The 22,282-nt window shown below is 36.9% G+C and overlaps 1 protein-coding gene across 1 annotated transcript; it reads left to right on the top strand.

The window, feature by feature from the left end:
• The first annotated feature begins 9,738 nt into the window (after window positions 1-9,738).
• LOC147549113 (beta-galactosidase 10-like) lies at window positions 9,739-22,012 on the top strand. The gene is made up of 20 exons (XM_086669840.1): window positions 9,739-9,863; window positions 9,903-10,471; window positions 10,612-10,707; window positions 10,812-10,924; window positions 11,049-11,115; window positions 11,309-11,401; window positions 12,850-12,993; window positions 13,590-13,678; window positions 14,100-14,205; window positions 14,347-14,434; window positions 14,550-14,668; window positions 15,358-15,522; window positions 15,992-16,230; window positions 17,159-17,268; window positions 17,840-17,949; window positions 18,568-18,675; window positions 19,519-19,629; window positions 19,728-19,936; window positions 20,323-20,659; window positions 21,517-22,012. The coding sequence occupies exons 2-20, from the start codon at window positions 10,271-10,273 to the stop codon at window positions 21,628-21,630; spliced, it is 2,619 nt and encodes an 872-aa protein (XP_086525966.1). The 5' UTR covers window positions 9,739-9,863; window positions 9,903-10,270; the 3' UTR covers window positions 21,631-22,012.
• Window positions 22,013-22,282: the final 270 nt, after the last annotated feature.

The following is a 22,282-nucleotide window of genomic DNA, read 5'->3' as shown; positions in this document are numbered from 1 at the left end:
GAAGAAAGAAAAAGAAAGAAATATAAACAAATCCGGAGGCTTAAAAAGACTCAGCTTGAGGGTTAAGGCTAACACACACCGAGCCAATGGGAAAGAGACACGCGATAGCAGTCGCAGCTGGAAAAACCCTAAACATCTCTTCAATCAATAGCTAGAGATAATCGACGGTCCAGATTAGCCCAAAGATGGCTTTAGGAATTAATAGAACCCTAGGGAACGTACCCGCTTTCCCACTAGCAAGATACCACGGGTCCACGCATGCCAAAAGCGCTACCCTGAATAACAATTCAGAGGGATCAGCGCCGAAAATAGGCAATCAGAGAATTAAATTTGTGACGTCACAAAATCACGCATGGAAAGGAATTAATTACTTGCTCAGAAGACAAAACGTGCCCTGGAATAATAAGCCACGTATAAAAACACAGCCGGATCAGCTCTACCAGAGCTAATACACAATCAAAGAAAATCTCCAACCAGCTTTGAAATAATGACAGTAAAACAGAACTCCACCAAACAGCCACGGTCTAGGTAAGGCCCAAAGAGCTTTACGATACAGCTCTGGGACAGGTAAAACTTTCGACTTCTGGCCTTCAAAGTAAAACACACGAGTTACGTCTACTCCTTAGCCTCTCTACTTTCAACTAAGGAGTGGCGAGACTCATGATGATGCATAAAATGTCCAGACGTTGACTAACGTCTGAAGAGTCAAAGATCAGACCAGAAGTCTCTTCGAACAGCTCGGCTTGGGCAGCAGGACAGCTAAAACCCCTGATGGTCCACCGCACATTCCCACAACAAGGAGATCGGCCAGAAGAAACCAGCTCTGCACAAAACGCCCTTGGCATGGATAGATCAGCCTTGAGATCTCTAAAGGAATAAGGGGGGTCTCCATAGGTTTGGCCCATATCTTACGCCCAGAACTGGGAAGATATCAGCGCTGCACAATCGAAATGACTTAATCCCGAACTTTCCAGAAAGATCTCAGTCGGTTACACATCTAGAAGTGTTTAAGCCTGGTTGGACTCCACGTATCTAAAGAAGGAAACTTCTCCTTTAGAGTCTATCACTTTGGCAAAGATAACAACGAAGTATCCTTGAACTTAGGAACTTTCATTTATCAGAGATCCGGGATAGACTCGAAGAGAAACCCTAGATACGCAAAAGAGGTAACTTCTATATTGGTTTGACGGCAACCGCCTCACCACCGCCACTGATCATAGTCGGCCTAACATCGCCTATAAAAGGCCCCCCACATCGTCCTTCTCAAGACACGATCTCGACTCCCAAAAAAGATCACCCAAAACTCAGAGTTCTCATAACTCTCCCCCCAAAAGGATCAATCAATATTCATTTTTTTACTGCAAAGAGCATCCTGGCTGTCTTGAGCGTCGGAGCGGTTTTCGAACTCTTTGCAGGTTTTCACCCCTTTGGGAACATACGAACCGGAGCAAGGAATCAGGAGCTGGAGCTAGGAGTCAGCAGCTAGAGCAAGAAGCAGGGAGCAAAGAAGCAGAGCAGAGCTGAACAGAGGAATCTAACCTCTCTAAACAGAATATTCTATCATAACGGAGGCTGTCATGCATCAACTCTCTTTTTCATGCTGATTTAACCGAGAGCCAATTTTCGACATCAGCAATAAGCAAAGTGAAAACGAATAGTAGATTGAATCCACAAAACTAAACTGTCACCTTAGATCAACCATGGGAGATGTATGAATCTAAGGAATTCAGGTCATGAAGGACTGCCCAAAGAGACTTAAAAAATTGGGCACGTAAAAGAGTTTACGTAGGAAACTCACTTTTACAAACTCTTGTTATCCGAAATAAATTAACGTTATCTAAATTGTGGTTTAGAATTTAGACGACAGTCCAAAAATAATGAAAAGTTACAGGCAGGTTTATTAGATACGTGATCTAATGAAAGAAACCCTGCTGGGTGAACATGAAAGCATTCCATTATATAAAATAACCCTAATCCAGAACATTGATTGGACACCGATGACTTAAGAAGACTAGTAGGAGTGATTGACAAGATAGCGTTGTTTCTTGGGCTATATGAATTAGAGAATTCAAGTCAAACTTCATGGGTGTATAAAGATACACTGGAACCCACCAAGTGAGAGTACTTCAAGAAGTTGAAGATATGAACGTCATAACTCTCATTTAGCAAATCAAAGAGATTCCTCAAAACATGAGTACACACTCATCTTATGTAAGGAATGTCAAGCCATGGTCCCGTCAAACGTCGCACTATAACAGGAGGTTATGAAAACGAAGGTCGGGTGAAACAGGATAGACATGAAGCTGAGTGGGAGTACAAGAATGGAATATGTCTTCCTAACGAGAGTTAGGATAAAGCATCTCTAGGCCACTTGAGGAGTGACATCTGGAAAATGCATGGCCGTGCTCAAATGGATTAAAAGTTAATCAATTGATTTGATAGTTTGTCCCCAGACCAAGAAAGGCTAATAAAGTATGACGTATTAGATGAGATATAAAAGACATGGGAATCGAGCATTGCACTTGTTCTTAGTACAAGTAGGAGACTGAAGGATATCTGTCCTTGGAGTCTGAAGGTATATCCTTCCGAAGGAATGTCCTTCGAACAAGATGGCAATGCGTACGATTTGGCTCATAAAATAATGATGACTTTATTAGAAGATCAATCAATCTGGTTCAATTAGAAGGCGTAATGTGTTAGAAGTGACTCGAATATGGATTGGTAACGAACTCGATTTACGACCCGCCAACCCGTTTACAAGGCAATGGTAATTGCCTGCCAAGATAGAACGAGGAGTCCTATTTGAACCTCAAAAATATAACTAAGGAGGAGTCCTATTGGAACCTCAAAAATCAAATTAAGGAGAAGTCATATTCGAATTTCGAAATAAACTAAGGAGGAGTCCTAGTTGATGATGCATAAAATGTCCAGACATTGACTAACGTCTGAAGAGTTAAGATCAGACCTGAGGTCTCTTGGATCGACTCGGTTTAAGGTAGCAGGACAGCTAAACACCTGACGGTCCACCATACGTTCCCCTAACTGGGAGGTCGGCCGGAAGAAATCAGCTCTGCACTAAACGCCCTTGGCATGGATAGATCAGCCCTGGGATCTTAAAAGAAATAAGGGGGGTCTCCACGGGTTGGCATGGATAGCTCTGCACTAAACGGCCCATATCTTACGCCCAGAACTGGGGAGATATCAGCGCTGCGCGACCTAATGACTTAATCCTGGACTTTCTAGAAAGATCTCAGTCGGCCTCACATCTTGAAGTGTTTAAGCCTGATTAGACTCCACGTATCTAGAAGAGGAAACTTCTCCTTTAAAGTCTATCACTCCGACAAGATATATACAAAGCATCCTTGAACTTAGGAACTTTCACTTATCTTAGATCGGGGATAGACTCGAAGAGAAACCTTAGATACGTAAAAGAGGTAACTTCCCTTATGGTTTGACGGCCACCGCCTCACCACCGCCACTAATCACAGTCGGTTTAACTTCGCCTATAAAAGCCCCCCCACTTCGTCCTTCACAGGACACGATCTCTTCACCCCAGAAAAGATTACCCCATACTCAAAGTTCTCACAACTCGCCCCCCAAAAGGATCGATCAATATTGATTCTTTTACTGCAAAGAGCACCCTGACTGTCTTGAGCGTCGGAGCGGTTTTCGAACCCTTTGCAGGTTTTCCCCCCTATGGAACAGACGAACAGGAGCAAAGAAGCAGAGCAGAGCGGAGAAGCAGAACATAACAGAACAGAGGAATCTCTCATCTCTAAACAGAACATACCATCATAACGGAGGCTGTCATGCATCAACTCCCTTTTTCATGCTGATTTAACTATGAGCCAATTTTCGACATCAGCACTAGTCAAAACTCAAAAAAAAATTAAGGAAGAGTCCTATGCGAAACTCAAAACAAACCAAGGAAGTCTCCTAATCGATACTCAAAATCAAAACATAAGCCCGGGTAGCCCAAGTGATAACCCGACAAACAAAACGAAGCCATGCCTCGCAGGCACAAGCCCAAACAACCCGACAATCCAAGGAAAAGCCACTAGAGGAAGTTGTGTTTGAAAGAAAGCTCACAGATAAAGGAGGTTATTTATAGTGGAAGAAGAAGATCAAAGGATCCCCTCAACAGAGGAGATGGCATAAAGCAAAGGAATAAAACACTTTGGTAACACCAAGTCATAATGACTGGGCGTCAAACCGCGGCTGAAGGCTGACCAAGTCAGAGAAGGGAATTAATGAGACTCGACAAGACTCATTCGTTCCTCAAATCAAAAGACGCCATGTACCTCAGGCATGCCAACAGAGGTACCTTGGGCAGTTACCCAAAGGATTAAAGCCGAAAGCGCGTGATCAAAAGATCAGATCTGTGACGTCACAAAATCAAGAAGAAAATCCCTCTACCAATGCATGAAACCAAAACGTGTCACGCACAAATCGATACGTGGATGCGTCGATTAGAATTCATCACCCGACCTGTTTTGAAGAAACAACCCTGACAAACGAAGGGATACCCGAGCTAAGCTAAAAGAGAATCAGCTTCACCATTAGCCAAACAACTCAGCCAAAATCTGTTCTGGAATGCGGAATCAAGTCACATGGAAATCAACCCAAGCTAAAACCAGCTACGCCACATGAGCCTCATGAGATCAAAAATCCAAAGAATGACCGAGCTTCACGAAACAGCTCTGGTCCAGGTATACCCGTTGTCTTCAGGGTTATTTAAGTTATTTAATGCTTTGAACCTGGGAGTTACTTCTACTACTTGGTTTTTCTACTTTCAACTAAGGAGTTGTGGGACTCATGATGATGCACAAAATGTTCAGTCGTTGACTAACGTCAATAAATCAAGAATAAACCAGAAGTACAACGGGTCAACCCGGCTTAAGGCAGCAAGACTGTTGGACCCGCAACGCTCCGCAATCTACGCCGAAAACTGAGAGGTTGGCAAGGATAAGCTATGGAGCTCCAACCTTGCTTCGCCTAAAACACAATCAGGTCAGCCCTGAGATTCTCTAAAGGAGTAAGGGGGTTCACGTAAGCAAAGCCGATGCCTTACGCCCTAAACTAGGAAGGCAGAAGCGCGCCGCGTGCTTACTGACTTAATCCCGATATCTGCCTAAAGATCTCAGTCGGTTAAAGATCTTAAGTGTTTAAGCAAGCTTGGACTTCAAGAGTCTCAAAGGAGGAAACATCTCCTAGAAGAGTTATCACCTCGGCAGGGTATCTACGAAGTATCCTTGAACATAGGAACTTCTATTTATCCTAGATACGAGATAAACCAAAAGAGAAACCCCAACTATGAACAGTAGGAAACTTCCCTAAATGGTGGATCACGACTGCCTCATCTACACCGTCTAATTACAGTCGGTCCAATACGTCCTATAAAAGGGCAACACATCACCTTTTTCAAGGTTACTAACTTAACCTACGTTGAGTAAAATCAATAAATTCCCAAAAGGTTCGATCAGTATTCAATCTTTTACTGCAAAGTTCAATTTGACTGTCTTGAGCATCAGAGCGGTTTCCAAACCCTTTGTAGGTTTTCCCACGGGTTTCTAAGGAGTTAGGAGCAAGGAGCGGGAGCAGGAAGAAGGAGAATCAATCTACCTGACGGAATATCCATTCATCACAGACGTTGTCATGCATCAAGTATCGATTTATTGCTGATTAACGGAGAGCCATTTTTTGACATCAGCATCACTGATACTAGTGTTATTACTCTCAAGAAATCAATTGATGATTTTTTCTGTAGATATGGGTTAAGTTTATAAATTACGTGGGCAAGTTATTGAGCGTTTTTTTGGGTGGTGATCATGTCACTAATACTAGTAATTTTTGGACCCCCCCCCCCCCCCCCTCTCTCAAACAAAGTCCTGGATACGCCACTGCACACCCATCATTTCTATTTCAGTACTTGTACTTTCCCATCTTCTCATTCTAGTTTATACTCTCTTTTAATTTGAGAAATAAAATCTTATCTTATCAATAGAGTTAGATAGATAAATCATACTTGATTATGAGATTAATAGAGTTTCAATCTTTGTCTTCATCTCTCTCTATTACAATATAAAATATCAAATATTTTGTGATTTTCTACTCATACTCAATAATATTTGACCTATTTAGTTAAAACCTCATGTTATAGTATGTTCTGCATCAGTTAGTCATGTTAACACATATATTATCTTTTTAGGAAAAAAATAAGTCCCACTGAGTCTTGGATAGGGTCAACGCAAGGATATTTATACTTACAAACATTCCGTACGTTAATTAATTTATCACTTTTCATCTTGGTTGCAGATAAGAAAATGAGGTCGGGACTATTGGTTTAATAAGTCTATTCAAGTGTTTCCTAGTGGTATAGGAGCCACTTCTTTGCATGTTCAGGATAGATAAATTTAAAATAGCATGCATGATGCATGTGTTTGAGAATTCTTAAAACCTTCTAAAAGATATTCTTATCCATAATTACTTCCTCGAGAAATTGATTTATTGCCATCAACCAAATTAAGAATAAAAGGCCATACCACATGGTCATAAATACACATTCACAAGCTGGGTTGGCATCCGTAGGGAGACTGCTCGATAGCACGGTAGACAAGCCACATGTGATATCCATGGAAAAGATATGTGGGCGCTGAACTAGGGATAGGGCAAATCTTTTCAAGGCTGGGGCCCAATAACCCAACTCCTCTTCCTTGAACAAAATGTTCTGGTTCTGATCTGGCTTCGGATTTCATTGTCCTAGGAGACCATACCTTTTTCCCCATAATCAATTAATCGCCTCACCCGGAGATCTTTCATTTGTCTTCAAAGATAGATCTTTCATTTATTGTTGGAACTTTTAATTTATCAAATAGGAGGCTGAAAAACGATTGCTTAGTTTTATGGTGGATTTTAATACACTCCAAGACAGTTGGAGATGAGAGTATACTGTCCTAATATCCAAGAGTTTACCATAAAGTATGGGCCTAAAGCATCTCAAAGTTCAATAAATTTTGGAGTGAATTTCACAAACTCTATATTTTGTTATGTTTAGCTTTATGAATTATGAGTGATTGTTAAGTTCTAACAGTACTTTGTGAACAAAGGTTTAGTTAGAACTTAGAAGGCTCTGTGAACAGGATTTTATTATGGGGCAAAGGCAGATAGGTTTGGGCAACCAAGTTGAGAAACCACGACTAAATAAGAAACTTAATAATGACCTGTGAGTCCTGTATATAAATCTTATGGTGTGTTTGGTCGCAGGATTCTTAAGTAGGATTCTTATCAAAAGTGGGATTTGGTAGGAATCATGAATCCTTGGTCTATTCGGCTACTAAGAATCCTAGGACTCTTGAATCCTAAGGATTCCTAATTCCAAAATTTGTATTGGATCAAAATCCCACCCTATCCCTTGGGATTTGCTAGGATTTCGGATTAATCTATCCAAATTTCAAACTTAAAATCAACAAAAAAATATTTCATTCAACAAAATAATTATTTTAAAATATTATGTTCTTCAAAAATCATTACTTTTCCCAAAAAAATCATTTTTTTCCCCTGAAAATCATTTTTTTCCCGAAAATCATTTTTTTCCATGAAAATCATTTTTTTTCCCGAAAAATCATTTTTTTTTTCTCGAAATTCATTTTTTCTTCAAATTTTTTTTCTCCAAAACCCGTTTTTTTCCAAAATCTGATATTTCCTCGAATAAAACGATATCTGAAAAAACAAGTTTCAAGAACAAGGGTTATTCAATATTTTTTTCTAAGGAAACGTTTAAAAATACTCAAATAATAATAAATCATAGGATTCTTATTAGTTGCCAAACAAACCAAAAAATATTACTTGGATTCATGAATCCGTGGAATCATGAATTCCAAGGACTCATGAATCCGCAGATTCATGATTCCGTCATCCAAACACACCATCAATTCTTTCGTCTAGATTCTAGTTCTAGCAACGAATTACCAATTATTTTCAATAGTGTCCAAAGTATATGTGTGATTTTTTTTTTCTTGAAGGAAAAATATATGTGTGGTTAATGTTTGATTTGTTTGAAACAAAAAGTAGTTTACTTCATTTTATTGTTGATACGAGCATATGTTTGCTGAAATCAAACAGTAGTTTGTGTTTATCATGATATAAACTAGCAAACACTCGTTTGGTGCATACAAAAAATTATTTGTTTCATATTATATTACACTTTTTTGTTGAAACATGCTGATGTTTGGTGAAAACAACATTCTCAAATAAACTAATTCTTGGCTTGAACAAACTGTTGTTTGTCTTGAACAAACCGTTGTTCGTTTATTTATTTTCGTTTTTCTTTTCGTTCTTTTCCAAATAACTTGTTTGTCCTATATGTGTAATTATTTGTATTGAACAAACTGTTGTTTATATCGAGCAAACAATCATTTGTGTCGAACAAACTACGACTTATACAAAACAAACAACTGCCTATATCGAACATACAAATGTTTCCAGACATATATAATTTGCAAAACATCACAAACGTACACAAAAATACATCAAATATATATCAAAACACAACAAAAAAAATAAAAAGAATCATCAAACATAGATCAAAACAGATAAATACTAAAGCTTAATCAAAATTGAAAACATATTGAAAAACTTCATCATAACTCAGAAAATATCTGATTTTCTAATAAAGACAACAATTTGTAGAAACCAAACGACAGTTTATAGAAAACAAACAATCATTTGTAGAAAACAACCAACCATTTGTAAGGTTTTCTTAGTTCAACTTCAGTTACGATTAAAACTCTATGGGTTGTTTGGCACAGGAATTTAAGTCATGTGTCTATCGAATATTAGGTGTTTTGCTTAAGCTAAATTTAATTCAGTTAGATAGTGAAATCTTTTTATTTGTTCAGTTAAATAAAAAATGTGGATGAACTTGGTAAGAAGTTAAAGAAAACTTACCAAGTAATGAACAACAAAAAGATCGAAATGATTATGTGAGCTAAAAATGATTATAACCATTGAAAAATCTTTTGCAAACAAATACTTGTGTACAAGCAGAAGTAATTTTGACAATTTTGTCATATTTTGCATTTCATTTGTGCCGACTAGGGCACATGTATAACTAGGCAAAAAAGTCATCTGGCCACGGATCAACCCGTCCTTAACCTAAAGAAAGGCTTCGGACTCGGATCAGTACAGGTTTCGAACAGGATAGTCTGAGCCCTTGCTTTAGGGTTCAGACTGTCCTGTTCGAAACCCTTTCAGATTGGTCTGAAATCAGTCTGTGAGTAGGATTCTTGGGAGTATTTTTACTGGTGGTTTTGGATCAAGGTTCTCTCTTTAACTTCTCATCATGGATCAAGGTTGATTTGAAATCAAAGTTTTTCCTATAATGATTTTATTTTCTTTCTCTCTCTAAAATAAGGTTCTCTCTAACTCTTCCTTGTTGATTGATGATGATGGATTTAGAAACAGGTTGTTTCCATGATAAAGTGTTGATGAAAATTCTAAGAATGAGAAGAGATGAAGAAGAAGAATGTGAAGAAAAAGATCAAAAAAGAAGGGGCTAGGCGGGTGCCCCTTAGTAGGCACCCTGCCGTATCAGTTGCTTATAGAGACAGGGAGCTAACAATAATTTTAGCGGGTCGGGTGCTTATAGAGACAGGGAGCTAAATGTTAGTAGCCGCTCCCGTTTCACTTTTAGTGTCTTTGACTGTTTGTAAAGACACTTTTTTACGACTAATTTTTTCCATTGACTTAGATTCACATGTTCTCCTTAATCTTGTCCAATTTACTCAAGAATCTTAACTATAATTGATTCTTCAACAAAAAAAAAACTTGTTATAATTGATTGTTCATGTTGATTAACGTCACCTGTCAGCAAAAAAAAAAAAAAATGTTGATTAACGTCACAGCGTACTTCTCTTCTCTCACCTCAATTTATTAATTATTGTTTCCCCGCGTAAATGAACAAACAAGACAAAAACGTAGTTAAGCTATCCTGGATAACTCTCTTGCTGTAAATTTTACGATCATCTTTGGTCTCTCTGAAACCCTAAAAATCCTCCTACCGGATCTCTCTCTCTCTCTCTTACATTTTCAACGCGTGTTTCTTGGCTTATAAGTTGGTGGCATTATTACCTCCAATCATCTTCTCTTCCACTATAAATCCACTGTTTTCTACTCTCACTCAATCTCCTCACTTCTCCTTCTTCTTCTTCTTCATTTTAATTCATGAAAATCATCTAATAAACGGATAAGTTCACTCTTTCTCTCTCTAAAAATGGCGGAAGAACGGAATAGAAAGACAAACCTCACTTTCTCTTTCTCCATTTCACATTCTCTACTAATTCTCTTCCTTTTCTTCTTCGAATCATCTTTAGCAGCTAGTAATGTTACTTATGATCGTCGTTCTTTAATAATCGATGGCAAACGGAAACTTTTTCTCTCTGCATCTATACATTATCCTCGTAGTGTACCTGGAGTAAGTTTAACTTCTTCCATCACTCATTTCTTCTTCTGAAATTCAGCAGTATTTGATTCAATTACCATTAATTAATCAATTGATCGATCGAATTGATTCTCTGTTTCTTTTTCTTTTGTTGTTTGTTTACTGGTTAATAGATGTGGCCTGGATTGATTAAGACCGCAAAGGAAGGAGGAGTTAATGTGATTGAAACTTATGTTTTCTGGAATGGCCATGAACTTTCTCCTGGCAATGTGAGTTTTAAATTACTTACATATTTGACAATTTTTATGGAGCAGAATTGATACTTTTATCCAGAATAACTGAAAATTGGTAATGTTTTTTTGGAAAAATGTAGTATTATTTCGAAGGTCGGTTTGATTTGATGAAGTTTGTGAAGATTGTTCAACAAGAAGGGTTGTATTTGATGCTTAGAATTGGTCCTTTTGTTGCTGCTGAGTGGAATTTTGGGTAATTCTTTGGAATTTAGGATTATTTGGGTACCACTGGATCTTACTTTCCCTTTCTAAATTCTTATATCCTAATTCTTTCTTTTAAGATTCTAACCGAATTATTGTTGTTGTGTCTACCCTAGTGGTGTACCTGTTTGGCTGCATTATGTGCCAGGAACCACATTTCGAACTGATAGTGAACCCTTCAAGGTGTGTAAAGATAGGGTTTTCTTTTCTTGTTTCCTCCTTGCTATGTTTGGGTTATCTATCAAATAGCTTATATTTGTTTATTTAGCTATCCAATGACTATCTTCGGTTATCTTTAAAGTTAGCATTCTGATCTTGAGTTGGTAAATCAATATTATTCCTAACTGGGCTGTGGTTTTGCGTTTTGCCTTTTCAGAGTCACATGCAAAACTTCACTACATATATAGTAAACATGATGAAGCGTGAGAAGCTTTTTGCATCACAGGGAGGCCCTATAATCTTGGCACAGGTGAGTGTTTCTTAACTTTGAGATCCGGTAGGCTGTGAAAGTACTTAACAACGATCCGAAGTATCTAATCATGCTACTGACTGAAATAATTTTACCATAAAATTTCAAGTCCCTAAATCCAATCTATGCTTAGACGTATGTAGCATACATATCAGGGATGAACTAGCTAACAAGATGATAACTAGGTAAAGATGCTAACTAGTTAAAGATACATATGGAGTTTCATCTGTTCCAGAAAATTGTAAGCACATTCATCTTTCTTCAAGAAACATGGAAATTTTTTTTGAAAAAACAACAATGATCGTTGATGATGAAATGGTTATGCCCTCTCTAATGCAAATACTGGGGCAATCTCATTTTTTCAAGGTTTGATGTAGTGTCTACAAGTCAACCTAAATTTCGTGCCAGACTGTCCTAGACCCTCACTTAAGTAGGTTTGACGTAATGTCTATAAGTCTGTTTCCTCAAGTTGTATGATCACGTGTAAATCTAGCTGGACTAGGCCCTAGAAGATATGGAACGGGGCGGACCAGCCTGGTATGAACGAACAACAGTTTGGTTGGGTTGGCCTCAATCCTAGCCTTGCCCACTGAACTACACGAGCCTGCGCATCATCCCTCTATAATTCAAAATGTAACTGTTATAGACCTGAACTATTACGATCCTTTTTGAAAAGCAATTACTAATTTATAAATAAGCTATAGAAACCTCAATAGCACACTAATAAAATCGAAAAGGCTAGAGTGCATCTTTTTGAAACAAAGCAAGAGTACGTATATACTGAAAATAATGCTGTAGTATTATTTGTATAAATAAAAATATAACATACATGATTAGAGATAATGCATGAAAATTACAGATGTACGACTACGATGATTAGATCACTATAGATAGAGCGTTCCCAGCTCAAACCATTGATCATTTCTAACTTTCTTTAGATTATTAGAAAACTAGAACAACTAATTTCCTATTTATAAGTTTTCAAAATTATGTCTTTTATTGCCTATAACCTGAATCATTCTGCTCCTTCAAGCATATCATTCTTCAAAGGCATCCAGATTTCATCGACTCCTTTGTCCGTTATTTGAACACTAGATAACATGCATTACAATTGGATAACTTACGTCATTTGTTAGTATGTACATTGTTTGAGGAACTTCTCGCATCACCTAAACAATTCGTTTGACATTCTTCCTGTTCAAGTGCCTATAGCCTGCATCTAAATTTTTTATTTCGTAGTAGGGCAGTAAGCTTGTCCATCTTGTTTTTGTGCTTTCTCACTCTTCATCTATTTTTGCTACTTAATTTAGTTGGATTTGTAAGCATGTAATTGTTTTTGTAACTTTTCATGTGTTCTAGATTATGTTATGCCATTCATTTTTTTTTTCTTATGCCAGGAGCGCAAGTTAATTCTTAAGTTAAAGCTAATATGTTTTTATTGATTTCAGGTAGAAAATGAATATGGAGACATAGAAAGGGTGTATGGGCAAGGGGGCAAGCCCTATGCCATGTGGGCTGCAAGCATGGCTGTTAGTCAAGATATAGGTGTACCTTGGATTATGTGTCAGCAGTATGATGCACCGGATCCTGTGGTAAAATATTCTAAAAAAGTTGTTTTATTTTTGTAGTCGTAATAACTATTTTTGGGCTGAAAAGATGGGTTAATCTGCGAGCTTCATAATAGAGTACATTTCTCGAAAGAGAGAAAAATATGGTCAAAGTGCAGTATTCGTGTGAGAACTGTATTATTGTGTGAGGAATCAGACGCGCAATGAAACCTATCAGGCATTGGGATGGTACTAAAGGACACTGCGCCTTCCTCTCAATTCTCTCTTTATTTTTCATATCCATGAGCTTTAAACATAAATTCCTCCCACTAATGAACCCCTGGTTTGTTACTTTGTTTCTTGTTTTTATTGCACTATTGCCCTCTTAAAACTATCCTACTACCAAAGTTGAGGAATATTTTCTTTTCATGCTAGTGAATTGCTTCTGGTGTTTTCTTGGAATTCTTCCGTTTCAGAACTGAAAAGTGATAATCTGTAATGTCTTTTACGAAGGGCTTACATATACATGGAAATGCATATTTACTTTTGCACTTCAAAGCTGCCATACATCGATTTTGCAAATTTAACCCACATAAAACGTTCGAAACTTAGTGTATGCTCTTCTCCTGATGCATTTGCAGATCAACACATGCAATTCCTTTTACTGTGATCAATTCAATCCCAATTCTGCCAACAAGCCAAAAATTTGGACTGAGAACTGGCCTGGATGGTAACTCTTCACACTAATGTCATTTTCTATTATGTTCCAAGATCACTTTCTGAATTTTGTGGCATTGATAACTTATTCAGTTGGTAATGGTCACAAACATAAAAAGTATGGTATTTTTACAGTTTTCAGATGTCATGTCATTCGATAAGCAAACTTGTGTTTTTTTTACCTATAATTAAGGGAACTAGATAGGAAAGGAACTGCTGAAAAATATTGCTTTCAAGCATATGGTTATTGACCCTCTATTAAGTGACATAGTCATCCATTGTGTATGAAGCAACAAGTTTTGTTGATCTTTTTCTTTTTATGCTTTTATTGTTCTTATTTAATGGCTTTTCTAGTGTCATGTTTAAGCCGGCCGCACTAGTATCACTTTTTTTCCTTTTTCGTTCCTTCATTATTTTGTTTTTCTTCATCTCAGGTTCAAGACATTTGGGTCCAACGATCCTCATAGACCACCTGAAGATGTTGCTTATGCTGTTGCTCGTTTCTTTCAAAAAGGCGGTAGTGTGCATAACTATTACATGGTATTTAATTATATTTTCTTAGTACCGAGACATATCCTGTTATTTACTTATATCCTTTATTCACTTAGTGTAGCATAAGATTGTTTCTTTATCCTGGTCTACTATTTCAAACATGATTTGAATCTTCTTTCGTTTGGTTAGTATCATGGTGGTACAAATTTTGGGCGAACTTCAGGAGGGCCATTCATTACTACGAGCTATGATTACGATGCACCAGTTGATGAATATGGTTAGCAATTTCTTTGGCATTTAGTTTAAAAGTGTATTGGAATTCTCGCAGAAGCAGCAACCTGCAAAGGCTTTTAGATTTTGATAAGTAAAAAAAATATGTTAATGGATTACAGGAATGGCTAGGCTACCAAAATGGGGACACCTCAAGCAACTTCATGAAGCGATAATGTTGTGCGAACATGCACTGCTTCATGGTGAACCAACTCTTGAGTCTCTTGGTCCTTCTCAAGAGGTGAATCTGTTCTCCTTTTGAATTGTAGATACATATTATATGCTGAAGCTTATCTAATCTTTCAACCTTTAATGTTTCTGTATGTCTTGTTCTAGTTTTCATTCACAGCATTGATTCTGTTGGTCTAACTGGTTAAATTGAGTTTTATCTCAATAGAAATTTGCAACTTAGGGTTGTCAATATATTTAATGGAGATGGACCTACATTTTGAGGAGATTATTAATTTTTGCAATTTATTTCATTAGTATGATCTTGATTATAAGTTGTTGGTTCTCCCACAAATTTATATTTTATATATTCGTAACTTTAATGTGTTGACGTATGAGGTTGAATATAGTTTGGAGCATAAGCTAATTGGGGTTCTTACGAAGTAAAAGAGAAGAGCAAAAGTATTTGTGTTTACTTTTCAGGACTGACGCATTTACCTCAGAGTGTATCTCCTCTTGGAGTAGGCTTAGGCCGAAGAAGCCATATATTACATGCTAAACTCAAGCCAGATTCCTCTTGAAATATTGACTGTGTAGATACAAATGATCGTTAACTGTTGAATTCTACGTTAGCCTTTGTTGTTGCGGAAAAAAAAATTCTCCTAAATTTCAGTCAACATAGTCTAATGGAAACATAATTCATTTTTAACCCAGGTCAACTCTGCTCGTGCAAATGTTGATTGAAGTTCTATCTCTTTGCAGGTGGATGTATTTTCTGAACCTTCAGGGGCATGCGCTGCATTCATTGCCAACAACGATGAAGAAAATGATAAAATAGTGACCTTTCGCAATGTATCATATCACATTCCAGCTTGGTCAGTTAGCATCTTGCCAGACTGCAAGAATGTTGCATTTAACACAGCAAAGGTCTCTTCTAGTTTACAGTACATATGTTTCTTCTTAAATTTTACTAAAATAAGTGTTATTATTGCTTTAACTATTGCATTATACGTACTCTGACGAAGCAAAAGAGAAATTGACTCCATGAGTTTAAATACTAGCATAACGGGGACAACGTTAGAAGCGTTTGTGATGCATTTGGTACTTTTGGTTTAGACATCTAAAATTATCAATGAACCTAATTAGTGAAATTACACATGACTATGTTACCTTCTAGAAAAGAATGGAGAAATGCATATTCGGTACTTTAGTTCGTTGGAGTTGCAATTGATCCATGTCTACTTATACGTCTAATTTTATGCAGTTATCCCCGTAGTCCCATGCAAACATTAGTATATTTGCAGGGTGTTTTAGATGGATTCCTAGTACTCTTCTTCTTCTGCATAAGTTTTAACCCGTTCAGCTGCTTGTGATTTACAAAAGTAATTCTCAACAGGTTGGTTTCCAAACTTCCATTGTGGAAATGGTGCCAGAAAGTTTGCAAGCATCAGTGACGCTATCAGATTTATTTTTGAAAGTAATGACGCCATCAGGTAAAGGCTCAAGCAGTTTGAAATGGGATGTATTTACAGAGAAGGCGGGGGTCTGGGGAGAAGCTGACTTTTCTATAAATGGTTTTGTGGATCACATTAACACAACAAAAGATACTACTGATTATCTTTGGTATACAACAAGGTCAGTCTTTTCATATATGAAGAAAAGTAAAGAGTGCATTTCGATTGGTTTAAACTTTACAAATCCGGTTCCCTGTATTATTCTGAAAAATTATGGTTGGATGTGAAAACTATATATAGGCCCAGCCTAGTTATATGATGCTGACTTGCTGTCGCTCCTTTCATATAATAGGAGGCCATGGATTGTTATGTTTAGTTATTCTTTAGATTGTAATTGCACAAGCATGGGTTTATGACACAACTAGAGTAAAGCGTGATCTCACGAGACCTTTTACCTTTTATTATTATAATACTGGGTGACTGTCCAAATCAGAAGTAAATATCAATGTTACCCATGTGGCCATGTATAAATTTATCAAGCATATCTAGGGCCAGGAATAGAATAACCCACTAGTTATGTAAAAATATCCTCCAACTTAGAGTGAAAAACAAGGAGTAGCTTTAAGCAATTTCATTATGTTTGAAACAGATTTGCAAAGTCTTCTCAAGCTTACGAGTAAAACTTGCAGAATCACAAAGATAAGAAATGGTTTCATGAAGCCATTACTGCCACTTTCATCAATAAATATCTCTTTCTATCAAGCAAGCAGGAGTAAAATATGTAAACAGAAACACCCTTTTTTATATTGATTGAAGGTCGCAGATAAATACTAGGATGTATAGCCATTTTATCTCTTTCTGTTGCTCTCGACATTGAAATAACACCCACTGGATGAAACTAAGTAATTCAACCTGAACTGAATGTTTTCCTGTGGTTCTACTTGGTTAGATAAATTTCCTAATGAATGTGATTTGCACATATTAGTTCTTGTAGCTTGCGATCATTTAGGAAATTAAATACACATAATATATCCAGTAAATCATAAACACAGTTTGTATACACATGAAATACCACTCTTATAAGTTTTCAAATAACCTTGTATTCACAGTTTGGATGTTAATGAAAATGAGGGGTTCTTGAGCAACAAAAGCAACCCAGTGCTTGTGGTTTCTTCAAAGGGTCATGCTCTCCACGCTTTCGTTAATCAGAAACTTGAAGGTATATATGTCTAGTTGTTAAACTGAGCAGTACTATAAATATGCTGTCATATTCATTCTCGTATTGTGGTTATAAAAGACATTTATTCGATGAAAACCCAAAAGCTGCATTTTTCAGTTTTTTGTGGTATATTCTATTTTCAACTTTTGTAGAAGTAATATGTGATTGCTGAAACTTCTTATACCAACAAGAAGTGAAGACATTAAAGCCCATTTATAGTGGTTCAAAATCCAGTAGCACATTCAAACCACAATTCGGTGGACATAATAATAACAATAACTATATAGACATGCTACCATTCTAAAGCACATTAAACTCAGTTTTCTCTACTTAGAGGAATATAAGGTGCGTAGCTCCACGCATTGACCTAGAGTGACATCAACATATTACGAGTAAAACCATCTTCACATTGGTCTTGAGACAACTGCCATAGAAGAAACATAGTTCATTTCTCATTTGCTTGTGCATCTTCTCACTCTCATTATTTTATATATTAGTATATGATTATTTCCAGTAAATTCTTATAAATCCATTATTAAGCTTCCGAGGTTATTCCTCTATCCAATTACAGGTAGTGCCTCTGGAGGTGGTTCCGGTTCAGCTTTTACATTTGAAAGTCCAATTGAGTTGAAAGCAGGCAAAAATGAAATTGCTCTGCTTTGCATGACTGTGGGCTTGCAAGTAAGTATTTGATATTCACTAGTTAATATCTCTGTTCATATGTTTTGAAGGCCCCTTGCTTCTACGAGTTTCTTGCACCCATAGTGATGGGAACTTTTTCATGTGCAAGGGCACTAGGCCCCTCCACGCTTAGAAGGACCTTCCAGATCCAAGTTAAAACATGTTTGGTCTCCTTATACTAATCACGAGTTCGCAGCTAGAGTATAATCTCCTCATCATACTGTATTTGGTTTCAAATATGTGTCACTAAGAGAAAACCACTAAGCAAATGTGTCTCAGTGCCTGCTTTCTGAGTCCAGAATACCGTCAGATAGCTCTATAAGTAATGTGGGAATACATGGTACTTCAATCTCTTTACGGATATTTGTTATTAGTAACTCTTGAGATTTACCAATGTGGTAACTAGAAATTCTGCATTTATTTTTGACATCTCTCTCAATGGAGTTATGTAATCCCTCGTTCCCCACTTACTTGACAAAATACATATGTATATATATATATATATATATATAGGATTTTGTTCTCTGGCCACTCTCCTTTCCTTCTCTGTAGTACAACATTAATTCTGTGTTTCTTGTTCTCACTTTTGTTGATCCTTCTGCTTTTTTTTGACATCAGAATGCAGGTCCATTTTATGAATGGGTTGGAGCAGGACCAACTAGTGTGAAGTTACGAGGCTTCAACAATGGAACCATTGATTTGTCATCAAGTGCTTGGACCTATAAGGTGATTATATCCATTAACATTTTCTTTTTTTTCGGTGTTCGGAAGTAGACATCTAACCTAATAGCATGCTTTCTTCTCAAATTTGTGTCTAGTTTAAGCTCTCTCTCTCTCTCTCTCTCTCTCTCTCTCTCTCTCTCTCTCTCTCTATATATATATATATATATATATATAAAATTATAATAATAAAAAAGTACAGACTTGAGTTATTATGGTCGTGATTCAATTAGATGTTATAAAACAATAAACATGAACGACTGAAATAATAAAAAAGTACAGACTTGAGTTATTATAGTTGTGATTCAATTAGATGTTATAAAACAATAAACATAAACGACTGAGATAAGAAAGTAACAAACTACTTTATTAGTACACTCGAGGTAAGCTGCTGTAGCCCAAAGACAGTTAGCCAAATTCTTGAATAGTGGCAAGGTTTAAAAAAGGGGGCAAAGAAATCTGGAACATGGTTACAAAAACCATAATTTGGAGCATTTGGAAAGATAGAAACAACAAAATTATCACGGAGGAAAACAGCCGTATCAACTTAGTAGAAGAGGATGTAAAAGGTGTCTTCTACCATTGGTCCAAAAACCTATCTTCTGCTAATTGTTTGACGATTTTGTATAATAATTGGAGAGGCTTGGATGTCGTAACATGTAACCTAGCCTCCCTGTCTTTTGTAGCTCCTCACGGTTGTTTCACCATATTGATTTTAGAGTTTGAAAAAACTGTAACGAACTTAGCAAAAACAGGTTTTTTCAATAGCGTGTTGGAAATTATGTTTTATGAAACAGCTTTAGAGAGTTTTGGAAGTTCATTCTGGTTTTTTCTTCTTTCTTCTCCCAGGTTGGATTAGAAGGAGAGCACCTTAGGATCTACCAGCCCAATGGTCTTAACAATGTGCAGTGGCAGTCAGCCTCAGATCCACCGAAAAATCAGCCTCTCACATGGTATAAGGTGAGTACATGCCTCGACTTCTTAGCTCAATATTGTTGTATACTTTGCAAGGTTACATATTCAGGACCATATTTTGCTGAATTCTCAACATTTCTCAGGCTACTGTGGATCCTCCAAACGGAAATGAACCAATTGGGTTGGACATGATAGGTATGGGGAAAGGCCTAGCTTGGCTGAATGGAGAAGAAATTGGAAGATACTGGCCAAGAAGAAGCTCGATATACGGGTGTGTCACTGAATGCAATTACAGGGGTAAATTTAATCCAAACAAATGCAGCACTGGTTGTGGTGAACCAACTCAAAGATGGTATGATAAAAAAAAAATACATATACATATATATACTAATTATTTTTACAGTATCACTTTTGACTTGATACAAAAATACAAGCATGCATAAAGTTTTGAGGAAATATGACAAGTATTCGATCACATAACGGAGTTCTTAGTTAAAATTCAGGAATTTTGGTACTCTCCTCTAACAATTTATAAGAGCTAGAAATTATAATTCTGCCGCTGCTACACCCACTTTTGGAACTTCTTATATTCGCTTTGCCGCAGTCTGGAATCATGCCCTAATAAATTTATGTCTCTATTCTATAGGAAGCAAATGTTAATCCATGTGCACCAATGAATATGAATTTTACTGTAGTTATTAACTTGTTTAGTAATGTCATATATCCTTAATGTAACAGGTACCATGTTCCGAGGTCATGGTTTAAGCCATCAGGAAACATTCTTGTGGTTTTCGAGGAAAAAGGTGGAGATCCAACTAAAATTAAATTTTCACGACGAACTGTGCAAGGTGTCTGTGCTCTTATTTCAGAGGATTATCCCTCTATCGGTCTTGAATCTTGGGATGAGGACGTGAAAGAAAATAATAGAACCAAAGCAGTTCTCCATCTGAAGTGCCCAGATAACACTTCGATTTCCAAAATAACGTTTGCAAGTTTTGGAACTCCAAGTGGAAAGTGCGGATTTTACAGCAAGGGAGCCTGCGATGACCCAAACTCGCTTCTTGTTGTTGAGAAGGTAAGTAACATTATTTGTCTAATACAATTTGTAACGACAATATGTGGTGTAGATGCGTAGAGACTTAAGAAAAAATTAACTATGAACCATAAAGTTAAACCCCAAAAACAGTATAGAAGAAGATAATAGCAAACAAATAACTGCAAAAGAACTACAAGAATGGACCCTTACATATAACAGTATCACGGCCTTACATGGTAATCCCAAAGTACCATAAAACTCTTATGGGCTTAATCTACGGGTCAGCTACTTTAGTAACCTCTTTTTTCATTTTTAAGGATCATTGTAGTACATCCTTATTTACATCACAAGGCATAGACACATCAAAGGGTGGAATAAGCACATGTACTGCCAGGGAAATGGACCTTAAAAGGCCATAGAAACTAACTGCAAAGGCTTGATACTCCATGATAGTTACTCTATTTACATCTATAAACTACATAGAGGACTAATACACTGACAGTAAAACCACAGCCGCCAAGTATTGATCCCATGACCTCCTAGTTTTGGGAAGTAAACAGTTGTACACTTGTACTATTACTCATTGTGCTCAGTGGACCTCTTTTAGCCGAAATAGTAGAATGTCATGAACTAAAGTTCTATATGGTAAATACATGATTTAATTTGTTTATTCCCTCTAGTTTAGATACCCCTCCATCAGTATGGGAAGTCCAAAAAGTCTTTTAATTGTAAAACACCAAGTCACCAACTGATAGGGTTAGAAATCTTAGAGTTTGAGATTGTTTATATATACACCTCTAAATCATTATTTCGTCTATCCTCGCAGTTAAACCTGTTAGAGGATACCTCCTTTTTCTTCCTGTGCTTTTTTATAAATGTTGCTTGAATATCCATAGGTCTGCTTAAACAAACAAAGTTGTAAAGTACCACTGTCAGAGAAGAACTTCAATATGAACATATGCTCGGGCTTGACAAAGAAGCTAGCTGTTGAAGCTGTATGCAGTACTTGATGTTTCAGCTCAAGAAGCAACCAAGGGTTGATTACCCCTCAGATATATCCAGATATATAGTGTCTTCTATTTATTAATTAGCATAATCGTTTAGCCTCCTACTTGAAAAGGTCAGAAGAAAATTTATAGCTCGAGACTGCAGTTTCTTCAGTTATCATTTACCCATCTCCTCCTGCCGTTCTGGGTATTAAATAGTCAAGAAGCAAATGACATGGTGAGTAAATTAGAGATGAAAATCATATTTAAAATGTGTTGTCTTATTCTTGTAAGCTTCAAAACTGAAGCTATTTTTTTGTCATGTTGTGAGTATGATGAAAATGTTGGGAGTACTTTATCTTATATTTGGAATATAGAGCATAATATTTCTTTAAGAAAAAGAAAATGGCGAAGTTGGGTGGTTCATTACAAGATCAGAGCTTTTGCAAAATTCATTCCGTCCCCTTTTGAGATGTTTTTTTTTTTCCAAGTAAAATAATCAAGGGGCCATGGTGGAATACTCCAAAATAAAAATCTGAAAGGGTTTAGAGTTCTATCCAGCCACAAAATGGGTTTTTCGTCTTTTAGGTGTTTTGCCCATAATAACTTCATTTGTGGTTAATTCTTATTTGGCTCCCTACTTTGTGACCAGCTTTCTTTTTGGGCCCCTATTTCT

The sequence above is a fragment of the Eschscholzia californica genome, unplaced genomic scaffold (genome assembly GCF_041429995.1).
Source record: "Eschscholzia californica isolate CP2 unplaced genomic scaffold, dmEscCali1.0.p SCAF_3, whole genome shotgun sequence".
Lineage (NCBI taxonomy): Eukaryota > Viridiplantae > Streptophyta > Magnoliopsida > Ranunculales > Papaveraceae > Eschscholzia > Eschscholzia californica.
Note: the sequence above shows the minus strand (reverse complement) of the source record. Positions and strands in the feature narration are given on the sequence as shown.